Source organism: Sciurus carolinensis, chromosome 5 (genome assembly GCF_902686445.1).
Source record: "Sciurus carolinensis chromosome 5, mSciCar1.2, whole genome shotgun sequence".
Lineage (NCBI taxonomy): Eukaryota > Metazoa > Chordata > Mammalia > Rodentia > Sciuridae > Sciurus > Sciurus carolinensis.
Genome location: NC_062217.1, coordinates 125,192,449 through 125,211,732, shown reverse-complemented (window position 1 = coordinate 125,211,732; position 19,284 = coordinate 125,192,449). Strand labels below are relative to the sequence as shown.

The 19,284-nt window shown below is 33.6% G+C and overlaps 1 protein-coding gene across 3 annotated transcripts in view; it reads right to left on the bottom strand.

The window, feature by feature from the left end:
• The window catches only part of Adk (adenosine kinase), a 474,524-nt gene that overhangs the window by 398,432 nt on the left and 56,808 nt on the right, over positions 1-19,284 (bottom strand). For all 3 annotated transcript variants that reach the window (XM_047553902.1, XM_047553904.1, XM_047553903.1), the window contains exon 3: positions 17,136-17,189. In XM_047553902.1, coding sequence (XP_047409858.1) covers positions 17,136-17,189 — 54 coding nt within the window. The remainder of the gene's footprint in view (positions 1-17,135; positions 17,190-19,284) is intronic.

Sequence of the window (19,284 nt, the reverse complement as noted above, 5' to 3'; positions counted from 1 at the left end):
TTTAACTTCTCTGAGCCTCAGAATACCCTCAGCTGTGAAATGAGAACAAAGAATTAGGATAAGTTCTCATATACTTGGATCTCAAGACCCCCTTAAACTTTAAAAAAGCAGTAATTAGTAAAAAGAGTTTTAGTATCTATCCATAGTTACCATATTATAAATAAAACAGCCAGGCGCAATGGCATATGCCTGTAATATCAGCCACTTGGGAGGCTGAGACAGGAGAAATGTCAAGTTCAAGGCCAGCCTGAACAAGCAGGAAAAGCTATCTAAATAATTTCCTTTGTACTATAATATTAGTAACAATACTTGACAAAATTGTTCATTTATAATATATGTCATCTATTTTATGTACAACATGGTGCTAAGTTTAATAAGAAAAATAAAACATGAAAAGATTTACATTATCATAGAAAGGATCTATATGTGTACTCTGACACTATGATAAAAAGTGAAAAAAAAAGACAATGCAATGAAACAAGTTCAAATAAAGCATTATGATAATTCCTCATCTTAAAGATACTTACGAGGATTATGTTCATATAATTAAGATAAGTATTTATTGCAAAATGAAGTCAAGGAATATCCAAAAATTTACTGGCTTAAAGAGACATGTTTCATTCTGTTATGAACACTAACGCAGGAGGCTACGGCAGCAGGATCACAAGTTCAAGGCTGGCCTAGGCAACAGAGTAAGACCCTGTTTCGAAAGGGCTGGGGATATAGCTCAGTGGTACGGTGCCCCTGGGTTCAATCTCTAATATTGCAAAAATAAAAAATAAAAGTAAAAAAAGCAAAAAATTGAATACTGAATTCAGAGTTATACATACAATTTTCCAGAGGAAAAATTCAAATGCAAGACTTAAAAGAAAGTCTAATCTTTTTTTGGGGGGGTGGGGCGGGCGGATGGTACCAGGGATTGGATCCATGGACACTTAACCACTGAGCCTTTTTTTTTTTTTGAGACTGGATCTCACTAAGTTGCTTAGGGCCTCAATAAGTTGCTGAAGCTGACTTTGAACTTGTGATCCTCCTGCCTCAGTCTCCCAAGCCGCTGGGATTACAGGCGTGCACCACCTCACCAGGCAAAATAATCTTCACACATGCCATTGAAATCACAATGACTTTGGCAAATATCTATAATAGCACCTATCTTCCTTTAATGCTTCAATCTCAACAGTAAAACATAAAAACAAAGTGATAATAATATCATGGGGGAAAATACTACATTAGAATCCTAGAAACATTCTTAAAGCCTGGCTAAATCTTTCAAACTTCACTGAAAACTATTACTTTATTTGCTAGCCATTGTGACTATAATGAATGGTTAGTCATTTAATTGCTGCATCTCAATAAATGTTTTATCACACAGCTGCTTTCTTCCTAACATATATATTTAAAGAATCATATTTTTTCTTTATGAAAGTGAAGAATTCAAGCTCAATTTTCTCTTCCTTGTTTGGGAAATAATTAGGAACACAAAACTAATCAAAATGCTCCTCTTAATTTGCAAATAACTATGTAACTCAGATGAGACAGTAACAGTGTTTACTTAAAAATATAAAGAGTGGAAATACAAATTTTGATAGCATATCTACTTTAATAAGTAAGTTCATTTTTTAAGCATACGGTTATGTACTTATTAGGATCCATAATATACATCGACCTTAAAAATACCTATTTAAGCCTATAATCCCAAAGGCTCAGGAGGCTGAGGCAGTGGGACCACAAGTTCAAAGCCAGTCTTGTCAACTTAGCAAGGCCCTGTCTCAAAAAGTGCTGGGGAAGGCTCAGTGGTTAAGCACCTCTGGGTTCCATTCCTGGTACCAAAATAAATGAATAAATAAAAAATACCTGGTTAATAATTTTAGATTAAGAAGGTTCTCTGCTATATTAACTTCGGTAATTAGTCCTTACAAATAGTACTGAATACAAATTTACATTTGACTACTTCCTTCCACTGAGCTCATCTACCCCCAAATTACTACACCCAAGTCATTCTAAGACATCTTACATTTTTTTTAAAGTTCTATATTCATTTATTCCTTTACCCTACTTGGTGTCACAGATAAAACAGGTGAAACAGCACCATCTGGTGGGTATCATCTTAGTTTTAAATAAATTTTCACATTTACCTTATTAATACTTCCTTGGAAAAAAAACTGCACAGTAGTAAAAACTCATTTATAAAGAACTACAAATGAGGTCTGGGTTTGTAGCTCAGAGATTGAGCACTTGCCTCGCACGCACAACAAGGGTTCAATTCCCAGCCTGGCAGAAAAATAATATACAAATGAATAATTAAAGGAATCTTGATTAATAAGGAAAAATGTACTTGAAAATGGAAACAAGTTTACAGCATTTTTTTTTTTTAATCATTGAGAAGTTAACCATTATTGTAATATCATTAGGTTAAAATCTCCTCAAAACTTAACTGTGGTCTTAGTTTTAAAATAAAAAGTACTAATTAATACAAAAAAATTATATTTAACATAATAGATCTACACAATTCAATGAAGAGAATGAGATGTGATGATAATAATCTTTACAAATAATCTTCTAAAAAGACAGTGCTCTCTGTTATTTATTTTGGGGTTGATTTTAATCTAAATAAGCAACCAAAATTATTAAGGTTGATCTCAAGGTCTATTAATAATAAAAGCTTTCTAAGCACCAACAGTGCATTAGATAATGCTCAAAACATAAATTAGGTCATGATTTTATAAACTAAAATAAACATGTAATGGAAACAAACTGAAAACAAAATCAGAAAAAAGACAGTGTTACTTAGTTGGGTAAGTTTTATATCAAGCTTTTACTTTTTTTTTTTTTTTTTTTTTTTTGCGGTACTGGGGATCGAACTCAGGGCATTGTGCTTGCAAGGCAAGCACTCTAACAGCTGAGCTATCTCCCCAGCCCTTATATCAAGCTTTTAAAGGTGAAAAGAAATAGAGCAGAATCAAAGTAAAAAGAAAAAGATAGCGTGTTTCCCAGATGTACTTTTAATTTATCTAAAAATAGTAACTATATTTTCCAAATAACCATGGGTTTAAACACACATTATATCAGCATGTGCTAGGCACACAATGGAAAGAAAACATAAAAACATAAACCCATGTAGCAATTGTTTTTTCCCACTGAGTACCTTCCAAACAAAACAATTTTCCCTTTTAGTTACACTACTTTCTCCTAATAGGAAGGCATTAAACATCTCAATTTATGTAACAAATATGTACTTTTATAATTTTTTTAAAATGCTAACCATAAGCTTTTACCTTAACACAAAAGATTTTTTTTTTTAGTCACATCAGTTTTTAATTTAGAAGATTAATGAATCAATAATAAAAAGAACAAAGAGAAACAAAGAGAACATCTTGCTTTTCTTCTGTTTTTGCATGGATTGAAATTTTGGCATATTCTTTATATTTTAAGAAAGATTTTTAGTTGCTAAATGACTATTGTTTTTTTTATTGTAAATAAATGGGATACATGTTGTTTCTCTGTTTGTACATGGCGTAAAGGCATACCATTTGTGTACTCATAAATTTACATAGGGTAATGTTGTTTGATTCATTCTGTTATTTTTCCTTTCCCCCCCACCCCTCCCACCCCTCTTTTCCCTCTATACAGTCCTTCCTTTCTCCATTCTTGCCCCCCTCCCTAACCCTAACTCTAACCCTAACACTAACCCCTCCCACCCCGCATTATGTAACACAAAAGATTTAAAGCAAAATTCATCTTGCACTAAAAGGACAATAATGATAATGAAGTATCACAAAAATGATACTTCTCACAAAAAGATGTCCGTAATATGTTGAAGATTTCAAAGCAACAGAAAACAATTATAACAGAACCAGTATATTAGAGAAAAATCTAAAATCATCTGATGAGAAAGGAAAGCACAAATAGGAAGCAAATAGATTTATTTGCAGAATTACCCAAAAAACTCAGAAATATGAGATAGGGGTTCTGCATCTATATTTAAAAAAACAAATTAAATAAAACTCTGAATAAATGGTAAACCCCAATAAGTGTATACATTCTCTCTCTCACTCATCCAACTCAGCCCTCAGTAGGCCTGGAACCAAGAATTAGCCACTATAGGGGGCGGGGGAATATTAGAGAATTCTAAGTCAAGAAAAACAAGACCTGTAGATACTGACACAGGGGCAAGGAAAAGACCAATCTGAACTAAATCACTCTACAGTGAGGCCCTTGCCCACACAGGAGCCTCTTGTTGTCTCACTCTAGAATCAGAAGGAAATGCCAAGAACCATTTGACATTTGAGGTAATACTGTGATGTGTAAGCTACAGATTGAAACAAACAAACAATAATAAAGGAACCCAGATGAAACAGCACCAAGACAAGGAATACAAGTTTTTTTAATACTATTAAAAGTAACAATAATAACAAAATAACGTTAGATATAAGTTATCAATAAGAGAATGAACACACTGTGATATAATCATATAACAAAATTTCATACGGAAGTATATACAAATGAACTAGGACTATATATATCAATATGCATAACATCAAAAATTATGTTGACTAAAAAAGGAAAGTTGAAAGTCATTTAAAGAATACCATTTGAATCATTTTTAATGAAAAACAATATTCCACAGTATTTAGAGATTTAAACATGCAATTAATGAACAGACAGAAATGGAAATGAAAATACTGATTTAGGTAGTTGTTTCTTGTACAGAATGAAACAGGAACAGGGCTTTAATTATATTTCTATGTTTTATTTCTTAAGATTGGTGGTAAGAATTGCTTTTTTCTATGTTTTTAAAGTCTGAAATAATTCACAATTTAAAAAAGAAAAAAAGCCTCTGAGAGAAAACGTTTTATTGTCCATTTTGGATGTTCTCTTCTGTGTTCTGGAGATGGGAGGCGTTCAGAGAACTAACAGATAAATAAGGTATATTTAGATCAAACATACACCATGGCAGAAATAACATTCCAGTCTATGAAAGAGGAGACCTAGATTCTTATAGTTCATATACTGCCACTATCTAGCAGTGTGACTGAGCATTTTAGTAATACACCAGGTTCAGTTTCTTCAACCATTAAATAAGAAATTAGGTTCTAAAATCTAAACTGTGGTTTCTGCCAGACATGGTGGCACACACCTGTAATCCCAGCAACTCAGAGGCTGAGGCAGAGGGATCAAATGTTTAAGGCCAGCCTCAGCAACTTAGTGAGGCTCTAAGCAACTTAGTAAGACTGTGTCTCAAAAGACAAACTTAAAAGAACTGGGTATGTGGCTCAGTCGTTAAGTGCCCTGGGTTCAATACCTGGTACACACACACACAAAAAAAAATTATGGTTTCCATTTTTAATATCTGATACTTTGTGAACTTGCAAAGTTTATGTAAAATACACAGCTTTGAAGTGCTACTCCTAAAGAGCTCACATTGCTAACTAAAGTATGAAAAGTCTTCTTTACAAGGTATAGATGCTACCTTGTTGAGAAGGGTTTCCAAAATGAACATTATGTACGTGATAGTTCCAATTTTTTACATTTGGCTTTGTAATATGGTACACGATCATTATATTAATGTTCTCATTTTGCCATCTATGAGTTCTCAAATTTTAGCATGCATCAGAATCATCACAGAAAAATAGATCACCGGGTTCCTACACTCATGGAGTTTCACATGAGGTAATGGACTAAATAATTTGCATACATTTCTAACAAGTTCCAGTTAATGTTGATGCTGTTAATCCAAGGACCATACTTGAGAACCTCTGTTCTGTGCTTTATTTAGAACTACTCAGAACTCTAGATAGGATCCTCTGGGCCCTTTTTCAACTAGAACTCACCCATGGGCCTGTTTTCAAAAGCCTACTTGTAGCAAGAACCCTGAAAAGTCATTTTGTTGAGAATCTCCCACCTCATCATCTGATCCCATTTCCTCAAACCCAACCCTCCCGAGGTAGTACTGACCATACTAGCCTACCTTCTGTAGGAAGTCTGTCAAGTTCATTTGGCCCAAATCCCAATGTACTCCTAATGTTTTCTCTTAGTAATTTTCTACTGCCATCCCACTCCTTGGCTATAAGTTCCCACTTGTCCTTGTTATGTTCGGACCTGAACCCAGTTCTATACCAGTTATCTCTTCCCTTATTGCAGTCGTTCCTAGAAAAATCTGCTTCTACCACCTTAATCAATGTCCAGCTCTGGTTTCTTCCACATAACATAAAAATAATAACAAATAAGGAAAAGGAATGAGGTGAGTCTTAAGAATAAAGGGAAGACCATAACTTCCCTATGTTCATATATGAATACATCACCAGTGAAACTCCACAGCATGTTCAACCACAAGAATGGAGCCAAATTAGAGTAAGTTATACTCCATATATGTATAATAAGTCAAAATACACTCTGCTGTATATCTAAAAAGGACAAAAATAAATAATTAGAAAGCAAAGTCACATAAAAAAAAATAATAATAATAAAGGGAGGGGAGGGCTAGAGATGTGGTTCAGTAGTAGATAGAACACTTGCCCTGGGTTCCATCCCCAGCACTGGAATCCACCCAACACAAAAAAAAAGTAAAAGAAAAAAAGAAAAAAGAAAAGAAAAAGACTTAGTAGAAGAGGAAAGGGAGTAAAATTATGTTTTAGAAATGTTCTGATAATTTACTTTTAAAGTATTAAATTATGCATAATAAATGCTGGAGCGGATGTGGAACAAAAGGAACACTTCTACACTGTTGGCAGGACTGTAAATTAATATACCACTAAGGAAATCAATATGGAGATTCCTCAAAAAACTAGGGATGGAAAATGGAACCATCATATGACCCAGCTATACCATGCCTCAGTATTTATCCTGAAAATTAAAGTCATCATACTATCACGATACATGCATACCCATGTTTACAGCAGCACAATTCATGACAAACTATGGAACCAGTCTAGGTATCCAGCAACAAATGAATAGATAAAGAAAATGTGTATATGCACAATAGAGTTTTATTCAGTCATAAAGAAAAATGAAATTATATCATTTGCAGGAAAATGGATCGAACATGAGAATATTACATTAAGCAAAATAAGCCAACTCAGAAGGTCAAAGGTTATATGTTTTCTCTCATTTGTAGAAGCTAGAGAGGAAAAAGGAAAAGAAAGTTGTGAGGGGGAATCTCATTAAAATCAAATGGAGATCAGTGGAGTAAAGGAAGGGGATGGATTAAGGCAGAAATACTAGGGAATGATATTGAACAAATTATATTATTATTTTGTGTGCATGTACAAATACATAACAAAAAATCCTACCATGATGCTACAATGCACCAATAAAAATATGGAAAAAGGATTAAGTTATGCAAACTCTGTATTTTCTAGAACATTCAACACAAAGAACTCAAAATCATTTTGAATTATCTAAAAATCCATCTACATATATATACAGACATATAGGAAATAAAATACTGTCTTTTGGATTATCCTTTGAAAACTTACATCATTTTCCTAAAATTCCATCAAATTATGATAAAACATCATGTACAATTTAACTTGAAATTCAAGTAATACCTATTCTACAACTCACAGACAATGAACACATTTAACACACACTTATGTGGTACACACACAATTGAACATAAAATAGTCACAAGTCTCAAGAAGCCCAATCTAATTTATAGGAGACAGACAGTTAAGAGTACAGAGAAGCAAACTTACTAGGGTTAAAAAGGAAGCTTTCTGAAGGAAGCAGCTGAATTTTGAAGTTATCAAGCAGATGAGATTGGGGAGGGGTAGAACAGCACATGCAACAACACAGAGACAACCACAAGCAATTAGATCGTACTGGCTAAGTAGAAAAAAGCTGGTGGCAGGAACCTGCCCATGCAAAGCACACTCTACTATCCTTGAATCCTTTAATTTCATTGTGCCACTATATATGCACATCTGTGTTTGTATAAACTATGTTATATTTTAACAGAATAGTAAAGATGTTTAGTATTAACAAAGGGTTCAAAGGTAGGTATCCTACCATCGTATTTAAAAACCTACTTAGGCACAGTGGCACACACCTATGATCCTAGCAACTTGGGAGGCTGAGACAAGAGGATTACAAATTTGAAGACACCTTCAGCAATTTGGCAAGACCTTGTCTCAAAATAAAAATAGGAGGGCTAGAGATGAAGTTCAGTGGGAGAGCACCCCTGGGTTTAATCCATAGCACTGCAAAAAATAAAAATAAAAATAAGTAAAAGCCTATTCAAGAGATAGGGATGTGGCTCAGTGAAGGAGTGCTTGCCTAGCATGGACCAGGCCCTGGGTTTGATCCCCGGCTCTGCAAAATAAATAAACAAACAAACATAAATAAATAAATGCCTATTCGTGCATGATCCTAACAACATCCTTCAAACTATTTAGAAGAGAATATATTTAAATTTGTATAAGTCGAAACAGCATATATACTTTAGTTCTTTTCTATCCTGTTATATTTCAATCCCTAATTCTATGGTTGACATCAGTTTGCTTATTTTTCTAAATTCTATATTGGAAGTCAATCATATTTTCTCTGCCCTCACAGAGTTACATTATAGTAGGGCGAACATTTTTGAACAGCTAATTATACCATTTATTACTTAAAATAAAATGATTTAGGTGAGAAAAGAGAAAGAGTGGTGATCAAAGAGATTATCCACACTTGCACTGGGGGAAACTAGAAGTAGAATTTTATAACAAAGCATTTTCTTGCAAGTGCATAAATTCATGAATATTGTATATGTGAAGCATTTTTTCCTGCATTTCTTTGTTAAATTTGGTTATCCTGGTCTTTCTTTTCCCCTTTGCTCTTTCTACCATGCAAAAAAAAAATTTTGTTTTCTCCTTCACTCCCAGACTAAAGCAAGAAAAAAAAATCTCTTACTGAACATTTTCTCATCCAAGTTAACAATGAGAAAAATCTGAAAAGTATCAAAAGAATTATAATTTCAAATTTGATAACACAGGAGCCAATAAAACAACAAAATATTTTTCTTCTCCCATATCTGCCCTTAAGTTTTGTTTTTCTACCTCCTCTAGCCTAACCCCAAATAGACCTATAGATCTAGAAATCTGAAACACTCTCAGAATTTCTCAAAAAAAAAAAAGCATTAAAATAGTGGAAATGCTTGAGGAAGATTTCATTTTGTACATGTTATTAAAACTTAGTATATATAAAATGAGATTTTTATAAAGATAACACTTTTTAGAATAAAAAGAGCAATTGGAAATGATCAGGATATAAAGTAAAATTTTACAAGGAAATTTTATAATCTATTCTTGATAGTGTTTCAGTCACACTGCTAAATTACTGAAAAATCAAGTTGCAATCTTAATTAAATTCTACAGAGGGAGCTAGCATAACAAAGAAAAAAGTCATAATACTTAAGAAAAAAACTGAACTTAAAAAGACCTAGTCTTTTAAAAATATCAAATTACCATTCATCAACATGAGTTCAGAATATCCTCTAAGGATTTACCTTAATGATTAGCCAACTTGAAACACAAAATGGTACGTGGCATTCCAGTTTCAACACAATACATCATATAAATTCATTTATTGCTTTGATAAGTTGTAGGGTTTTTCTTAAATTTCTTACTAAGATCTCCTTTTAGATGAAATAATTTCTTGATCCTTTTACGAATAAGACTAGCCCATAGAACTCAGCTTCAGTGTCAAAAATACAGAGCTCAAAATCTTTTAATTTCTTATGAGAGAAAAGTGAGCAAAGTTCCTATCAGGAGATGAGCAATTTGAGCTTTAGCTATTTTAGTATGAAACAGATAGGTTTCAATGGGGCTTCACTGGAATATTTATAGTGCTTGTCCATTTTGAGTATCGTAAGAAGCTGAATTTTTTTAAAAAATGTCTGAAAAACGATCATTTCTTTTTTGGGGGGAGAGGGTGAAGAAAGACTATTTCACCAATTTCTCAATGATATTTTTGATAATGATCATACTGATGAGTACTATATTTCATGTCTCAGGAAAAGTTCCTCTTTCCAGCTAGCATGCCATTCAAAGAAAAATATATTACAAATAATAGCAAAAAGCTCATGCAAAATTAAGTATACACTACCGGTACTGGCAGGTACCTTGCTTGTACTTGGGGCAGTATGGAAAATATCTTATGGATTGAGTATGTTTCTCCATTGAGACAATTTTACCACAGGCTAAAACCTTTGTGAATCAGGATTATGAGTATTGAGAAATAAAGAATTTATTAGAGGAATTAAACCTTATTCAATTCTGGGGAAAAATAGGGAAGTTAAAGGTCCAAAAACAAATAGAAACGTCACTAACTAATCCTGATATAGGTTAATGAGTTGGACCTTTCCAGAAGCCAATAGGTATGTACAACTACCATAGTAAAACTATGAAGGGGGCTAGTACGTTATCAGCAGTGGACAGCTATCACCTCTGAGTTTTCAATGGTGACAGCCTTTGTTCTAGTAGTCAGAAAGGTGAGGTAGAGTGGGGATAAGTAAGGACAAGCTGGAATTCTGCCCATACCTCTGTATCTGTCTTTCACTTCCTCTTTTCCAAAAAAAAAAAAAAAAAAAAAAAAAAACCACTTAACTGAGGTTAATCACTCAGTCTTCTGAACTTAATGTCCTCATTTATAGAATGGTAATAATTCCATTTTATCTTAAAAAGGTATAATGTGAGTTTTGAACTATGAAGAACCATATAGTGGCGCATGCCTGTAATCCCAGCAGCTTGGCAGGCTGAGGCAAGAAGACCTCGAGTTCAAAGCTAGCTTCGGCAAAAATGAGGTGCTAAGCAACTCAGTGAAACCCTGTCTCTAAATAAAATACAAAATAGGACTGGGAATGTGGCTCAGTGGTCAAGTGTCCCAAAGTTCAATTCCTGGTACGGGCCACCACCCAAAAAAGAACCATGTAAAGGTATAGGTGTGGTTTTTGTATGATCATGTTATAACACTTTTTTGTGTTTTTTTTTGAGGTACTGGGGATTGAACCCAAGGGTTCTTTACCACTGAACTACATCCTTAGCCCTCCATTCCTTTTTTTCACCTTGGCATTCTTCTGGATTACAGGTGCACCAGTTGTAACACTCCCTTAAACTGGCTTGGACTCTTGAAGAAGCAGTCTCTCAGATATCATTTTGGGTTCAGATTAGTGCTTTGCTATTAATGTCCATTAAGCAAATGATTTCTTTAGTTAAATACTTTAAGTTTATTCAGTAATCCTTCTGGGAATAGCTTCACAGTTTCTAGTACAGAATTCTTTTTGGTCTCAACTGGTTTTAAGAATCACTGGTAGAAATATCTATAAGCCTGAAATAACCTCATTCGATGTTAGTTTGATACTTGCAGAAGTCAACTGATGGTAGCAGTGGGGAAAAAAGGGGGGAGGGAGGAGAAACCTAAAACAGATTTGGTACTTATTCCTGGAGGAGCAGCCTCCTAAGCATAAACAGTGAATTTTACCATAAAAAGTTTTTTAAAGTTTAATTTAAAAAGCAATATAGTAAAAAGTTACCTTACAAAAGGGACTGGAGGATGTATAGCTCAGTGGTAGAGTATGTGAGTCTCAAGCACAATAAATAAATAAATGCTTCTTACATAAGCCAAAGTGTCATACACAGAATAAAAAACTAAGATGAAAGAAGACTTATTGCTCCAGTACTGACAAAGATGCCAATGAGGATTCTAAACATGATTATTCAAAGAAATGAGAACTACAAAAGAAAAAAGGTCAAGATTATTTCAAATATGTGGTCAGAAAATATGTAACTTTTACAAATCAAGTAGTAAGTATAAATTTGACTTATTTCATAAGAAATAAATTTTTTTTTTGTATCAAGATGGACAAAAAGCTTTGTTTCATTTCCTCTCCTAAGAACTATTTTAAGTCCTTTATATTTGGAAGTCAGGCATATATAATACTTGTTTGATTTTTTCTAAACTCACTCAAAATTGGCTTCAGCTCTAATAAAATCACAATACAATACTATGAAATTAATTTAACCAGCTATTGGGTTCACTGTAATCAGTTACTAAAAATTTCAGTGAATATTAATCCCTTTTATTTGTTTGCTTTTTTGGTACTGGTGACTGAACTCAGAGGCATTTTACTTTACCACTGAGCTACCCTAGTCCTTTCTTAAAAATTTATATCAAGAATCAGGGTCTCAGGACTGGGGTTGTGGTTCAGTGGTAGAGCACTTACTTAGCACGGGTGAGGCACTGGGTTCCATCCTCAGCACCACATTAAAAAAAAAAATGAATTAAAAAAAATTGTCAAGGCCCGACTCAAACTGGCAAAGCTGCCAAATCACTGGGATTACAAACCTGCACAACCATTATTAACCCCTTTTAAAAATTACTGTATACTGAGGGAGCTTCTTCTTGTTATTAAAAGAAGCACTTTTAGGGAATGAGAAGCAGGAGATTTGGTTTCTAGTCCAGCACTGTCACTAAATAGCACTGTAACAAGTCACTTTATTCATGTGAATCTCTCACCCTATTCTTAATAAAATAGGATGTTAGTTCTAAGGTTTATTTTCAGGTTAAAGTTATAATTAAAAAGATATGAAAGAAGAGGTCCCTGAGAATGGGATCATTAAAATGCTCTGACAACTTAAAAACTGTACCTTATTTATAAGCACTGAAAAGAGAATAGGTTATCTTTAATATTTTTTTCTTATAATGCTAGGGATCAAATCCAGAGCCTCCCACATGCTAGGTAGATACTCTCCCACTGAGTTACACACTATGACCCCATAATGAATATCTTTTTAAAGCAATATCTTTATATTTAAAAAACAAGTTAATTTCATTGTCTTAACTGTATTTCAACTTTGACTTCTTGCATACTAGGGTTTTTTCTCATTTGCCTTAAGCAAATATATTTTGCATCAACAAACTCTATTAGCTTTACAAGCAGTTCTTAGATCATTCTTACCAAAATAATCTTGATGTTTTCAAAGAAATGCTACAGCACAATATTAGTAACAATGGAGTTCAGAGCCTACCACCAGATGTTAGTGATCATCTTTAATTGCACTTAACATGTCTTAAACATGCCACATAAATACTTACAAATCTCCTCTACTGGTTTAGAAACTGGGTGCTATTCTCTAAGAAATTATAGTATTTTTACACCGTACCAAAGATCAAAGTCTAACAGTATCTTTTCCAACAACCTTGTTTCATGAGTCTTGTATAATTTATTTTCTTCCATTTTATCATAATTCAAATTTGACAAAACCTATTTTTAAAAGATAACTAATTTTGAAAATTTTATCCATAAAACAAAATTTATGGATAGTTGTGAATTCATTTATGTTTATATTTGAAATTAACCCTAACTCCAACCAATATTTTCGGGGGGATGGTGTGAATTGAATCCAGGGATGCTTTAGCACCCTTTTTTATTTGAGACAGGTTTTCACTAAGTTGCTTAGGGCCTTGAAAAGTTGCTGAGTTTGGTCTTGAACTTGTGATCCTCCTGCCTCAGCCTCCTGAGTCTCTGGGATTACAGGCATGTGCCACCACACCCAGCCCCAATCAACTTTTAACTTGACTTTCCTAAATCCTCATGATTAGAGCTCAATATTTTATTCAAGGTAATATAGACATATACAGACATTCATGAGAAAAAATGGTTCTATCTTCTATAACTACATGTGTTCAACAAAAAGAAAACACACTATTGATAGTCTTCATTTAAAATAAAGTATCTTTTTTAAGAAGTTTTAATTTTTTAATACCTATAATTATTTATTTTTATGTGGTGCTGAGGATCAAACCCAGCATTGCACAAGTGTGAGGCAAGAGCTCTACCACTAAGTTACAACCTCATTCCTAAAGTATCTTTTTTTAAGTCATTTTACTGAAGAATGATAGACATACAAAAGCTATACAGTACCTTTTCTTTAAACAGTATGTAACACACTGGCTTATAAATAAGGGAAAAATATTTATTGAATAAAACAGTGATTTTCTCCAATTTACTTTAAACTACTCCATTTATAAAACTAAAATTCTGATAGTCTTAAAAAAACTATAGAAGACTAATTAACCAATTCATTATAAGATCATGCATACAGCAAAGTATAAATCCTACAGTGTTAACTTAGTCACATCACCATTTCAATTGTTCCATTTTTCCTTCTTAAAATCATCCACAAGAGTCCTCCATGTGTAGAATGAAAAATAAAAATGTGAGAAAAAAACATTTTTCTTAGAGAAACAAATGCCACTGATGATCAATTTTTTCCTCTTTGATGCTAGTTTTCCCCAGAGGAAGCATGAGTGACTAAGCATGTATGAAATCTGAATCACCAGATTTCAGGAACTAAAGATATTTTTAATGAAATCATAATTACTGCATGTAAAGCAATATCAAGACAATTAGGCTATGACTTTATTGTAGTTTCCTGATCAGAGGTGATGGTGGGTTTTTTAAATTTTATTTAATTTTATTTTATTGTAGTACTGGAGATTAAATCCAGGGGTGCTCTACCACTGAGCAACATACCCAGTCCTTTTTATTTTCAATCTGAGACAGGATTACAGACAGACCACTATGCCCTGTTGGTAGCTCTTGGTAAATTTTTCAGGAAATGAGTCAATGTAATAAAATATGATTATGATGAGCTCAGACTGTTTTGAACAGATTAGAATAAGCAATGTTTTATGAAAATAGTGCATGAAATTACTGATTTTATAATTAAATTTTGTTTTATATCTACATCTCTTGTATTTTAAAAGACTGTCTTGCGCGCAAAGAGATTTTGGCTATTTGTTAACTGACATAACATTTGTATACATTTACAAGGTATGATTTGATAATTTGATACAGGTATACAATGTATAATGATTGAATCAGGGTTATTAGCATTTTCATCTTCTCAAACATTTCTCTGTGAGATTTTGGTTACTTTAATTACAAAATCATAAAACAGCTTATTTCTAAACAGCTTTATGAAGAGCTGCTGGTAAATATTTTTAAATTAATATTCTATTCTTACAATAGCATATTGAACTCTTGAGTATTTTTAGTGCAGCGGTCATAAACTATAAGACAGAGAACAGGCAGTCAAAAGACTTAACATTATCAACTAATGCCAAATCAAGTGACAACAGTAGTCAATAAAGAATAAAAAATTAAACATTAATCATCAGTAAAAAAAGAATTAATTGATATACTGCAATAACACTGACGAATTTCAAAATTACAATGAAAGAGAACTTATACAAAACAGGACATATATGATTCCATTTACAAGAAATTCTAGGGCCTGGAGTTGTGGCTCAGTGGTAGAGCACTTGCCTAGCACATGTGAGGCATTGGGTTTGATCCTCAGCACCACATAAAAATAAATAAGTAAAGAAAGTCTAGAACAGGCAAAACTTAAAAAGACCAGAAAGGTGGCACATGCCTATAATCCCAGTGACTCAGGAGACTGAGGCAGGAGGATGGCAAGTTTGAAGTTGGCCTCAGCAACTAGGTAAGACCCATTTCAAAATAAAAAAGGCTGAGGATGTAGCTTAGTAATGAATGTTCCTAGATTCAATCCCAGCGCCACCAAAAAATATATTAAACTCTAGCTGATGATATTTACATGTTGAAAGATTTCAGGGGTGGAGGGAGGCAAAAAATATTTAGGGGAAAGCATACTGGTATCTGCAATTTATAATGAAATGCATCCCAAAACTGGATAAATTAATGAATAGTTAGGAGAATAATAATACAAGCAATAAAGTACAATAAAATGTTAATGATAAAACCTAGGTGGTTTAAGAAACGTTATTTTCAGGTTAATGTTGCAAGTGACTATCATGTAAAACAAATCATTCCTGGGGGCTAGTGTTGTGGCTCAGTGGTAGAGTGCTCCCCTACCATGTGTGGGGCCCTGGGTTCAATCCTCAGCACCACATAAAAAAATAAATAAAAATAAAAGTATTGTGTCCACAGACAACTAAAAAACAAAACATTTTTTTAAAAAATCATTTCTGTGCATAAAGCAGCAAAAAAAAATTAGGTAGTGAGTATATGGGTAAATACTGTATCTTTAAATTTTCAAAATGTTTTATGTATAAGTTAAAAAATAAATTTAAATTTAAAAAATCTTTTTCATAATTAAATGCAAGAAAAAAATTAGTTGGCCAACTTCTAACAATGGAGATGAACTATATCTTACACTAGTATAAAACATTAAATAAATTAATAATTAATGAAATATAAATTAAGTATATTCTTGAAAACCAGATTTCTGGCCTTTTAAGATTGGTCATCATTTACAAGAACCAAAGAAACCTCTAGGTTGATGAACAGCTAAATTTCCAAGCTTAAAAGAAAAAAACAAAGCTATAAATATAAAATATAAATATATTTTATTTATAAATATTTATTTATTAAATTTATTTATAAAAATATAAATATAAAACATAATCAACTGGCTGGGCATGTATGCCTGTAATCCCCGTTACTCAGGAGGCTGAGGCAGGAGGGTACCAAGTTCAAGGCCAGCTTCATCAACTTAAAGAGACCCTGTCTCTAAATAAAAGATAAAAAGGGCTGAGGATATAGCTCAGTGGGAAGCACCCCTGGATTCAATCCCCAGTACACTATTAAAAAAAAAAAAAAAAAAAAAAAAAACATTACTTAGGGTCTTGCAAAATTGCTGGGGCTGGCCTCAAATCTGCAATCCTCCTGCCTCAGCCTTCCTGTCACTGAGGTTTAAAAGCATTCATCTCCATGCTCAGTCCAAACTGGTTATATCTTTAACTAAAATCCTCACAGTTTCTGACAGATGTTAATATTTTAAATATTAATTTAGGTCAAAAAATGACAAAGAAAATATTCCAGAATCCTATACGCAGTTATTTTTCAAAAGTAAAAGAGCCAGTCATGGTGATTCCAGCTATTCAGGAAGGTGAGACAGGAATGTGGCAAGTCAGAGGCCAGTCTAAACAACTTAGAAACTATCTTAAAATATAAAAAGGGCTGGGGTATCTCAGTGGTAGAGCTTTGCACCTGGTTTCAATCCCCAATACAGCAAAGAAATTAAAAAAAAAAAAAAATCAATCAGACCATTTACATATATTTGTTTCATAGAGAGAAGTATATATAACCTAGGGTTTAATAAACTTACAGTTCCTTGTGCTTTTCTTCAGCCAAGATTTGGTCATTTGCTTTCAGAGAATACCTGTAGCACAGAAACACAATCATAGGGGTCATATAAACAGAGAAGTATATTTGACTCAGTAGACATCTGATTATAGTATCGACAAAACCATTAGTTGGATTCCCTACTCCAAACAAGCACTACTGTACTGTTATAGTTCTCTGAATCAATGGATAAAACACCAAGAATGACCAAGCAGGTGGCTCTTTACAGTTCTATTAGTCACTTCTTATGGCACCATCTCAGGATTAGAGATCAACATGACCATGCTTTGAAACACAAAATATCTTCAGTATTCCTCTACAATTGATCATATGAAATATTACTCTCATGCAGCAGTTCAAAATTTACTACAGTGTTAAGTACTTAAGAGTTCACAAAACAATATACACAGCTATCCATTCATTACATACATAGTCGGCTTCTACTGTGTACCATGCTATATAGGAAATAATATACCATAGGAATAAAAAAATTCTGGGTAGTTTTTGACTGGACCATTTACTAGCTTTCTGACCACTATAAAGTACTTCACCTCTCTGTCTCAGTTTCCCTGTCCTTAGAGTATAGGTTGCCATAAATATTAGATTAGGGGCTGGGGTTGGGGCTTAGTGATAGAGCGCTTACCTGGCATGGGTGAGGCACTAGGTTCAATTCTCAGCACCACATATACATAAGTAAATAAAATAAAGGTCCATCAACAACTAATAAAAACATTTTTTTAAGAAAAGAGCTTAATTGAGCTGGGGATATAGCTCAGTTGGTAGAGTGCCTGCCTTGCAAGCACAAGGCCCTGGGTTCAATCCCCAGCATGGCAAAAAAAAAAAAAAAAAAAAAAAAAAAAACTTATTTTAAAAAAATATTAGATTAGGATCTTCCACCATACCATAATAATATTTGTACTGCTATAGGTACACAGACTTTCTAGGAGGTTACCCAGAAATAAACAACAATGAACAATAACTCCCAGGCCTTTTTTTTTTTTTTAAAGGCTAACCTTCATGACAGTATATCTGGACTCCAAGTAGAAAGGTCATGCTGATTTTTCTTTCCTGCCTCCTCTTTCATAAATACCTTTATCCACATTATTAAAGAATGGCATAACCTAGGGCATCAAACTCCTGAATCAAACTGTACTGCACTGCCTGGGGCATAAAAACCTCTGAGGTGTTAAAAAAGAAATGATCCATAGTATTTTGTCTGCAAAGTATTCTTTAATTAAGAGTGCAGCTCAGTGGTACAGCAGCTGCCTAGCATGTGCAAGGTTCTCAGTTCAAACCTCAGCACCAAACAACAATAACAACAACAACAACAACAAAACTGTAATCCCCAGTTACAGGTTCTAGTATGCAGGCGGCCCTGGGTCAAATCCGCAGTACTGGAAAAAATTTAAAGTACCACAAACTAACTATGGAGCTTCCTGTTTTACACATTATTTCTATAAAGAATGAAGCTATAAATTAGTAATAAGGAATTGTGACAGTATGTTCTGTTTTCAGACACATCACAGAGTAGAGCACAAGTTGATCACAATTTTCATTTTAGAAATAAATCTGTTACTTTAGAAAAATGTTTTCTTTCTCACTTTTTTTTTTTTTTTAAACCAGGGATTGAACCCAGGGGCACTTAACCACTGAGTCACATTCCCAGTCCTTTTTATTTCTTAATGAGACTGTGACAGGGTCTTGCTAAGTTGCTTAGAGCCTCACTAAATTGCCTAGGCTGAATCTCAAAAAAAAAAAGGACAAATGTTTTCTCTGATAAGTGGATAATGATCCATACTGGGGGGAAGGCAGGAATGGAAAAACTCTGGATAGGGCAGAGAGGAGGAAAGGGGAGGGGGGATGGGGATCGGAAAGATGGTGGAATGAGATGGACATTATTACCCCATGTACATGTATGATTGCCAGAATGATGTGACTCTGAATCATGTACAAACAGAGAAATGAAAAGTTGTACTCCGTTTGTGTACAATGAGTCAAAATGCATTCTGCTATCATATATAACTTATTAGAATAAATTAAATAAATAAACAAATAAATAAATAAAAGGCCCAGTCTGGCTTTGAACTTGCAATCCTCCTGCCTCAGCTTCCCAAGCTGCTGGGATTACAGGT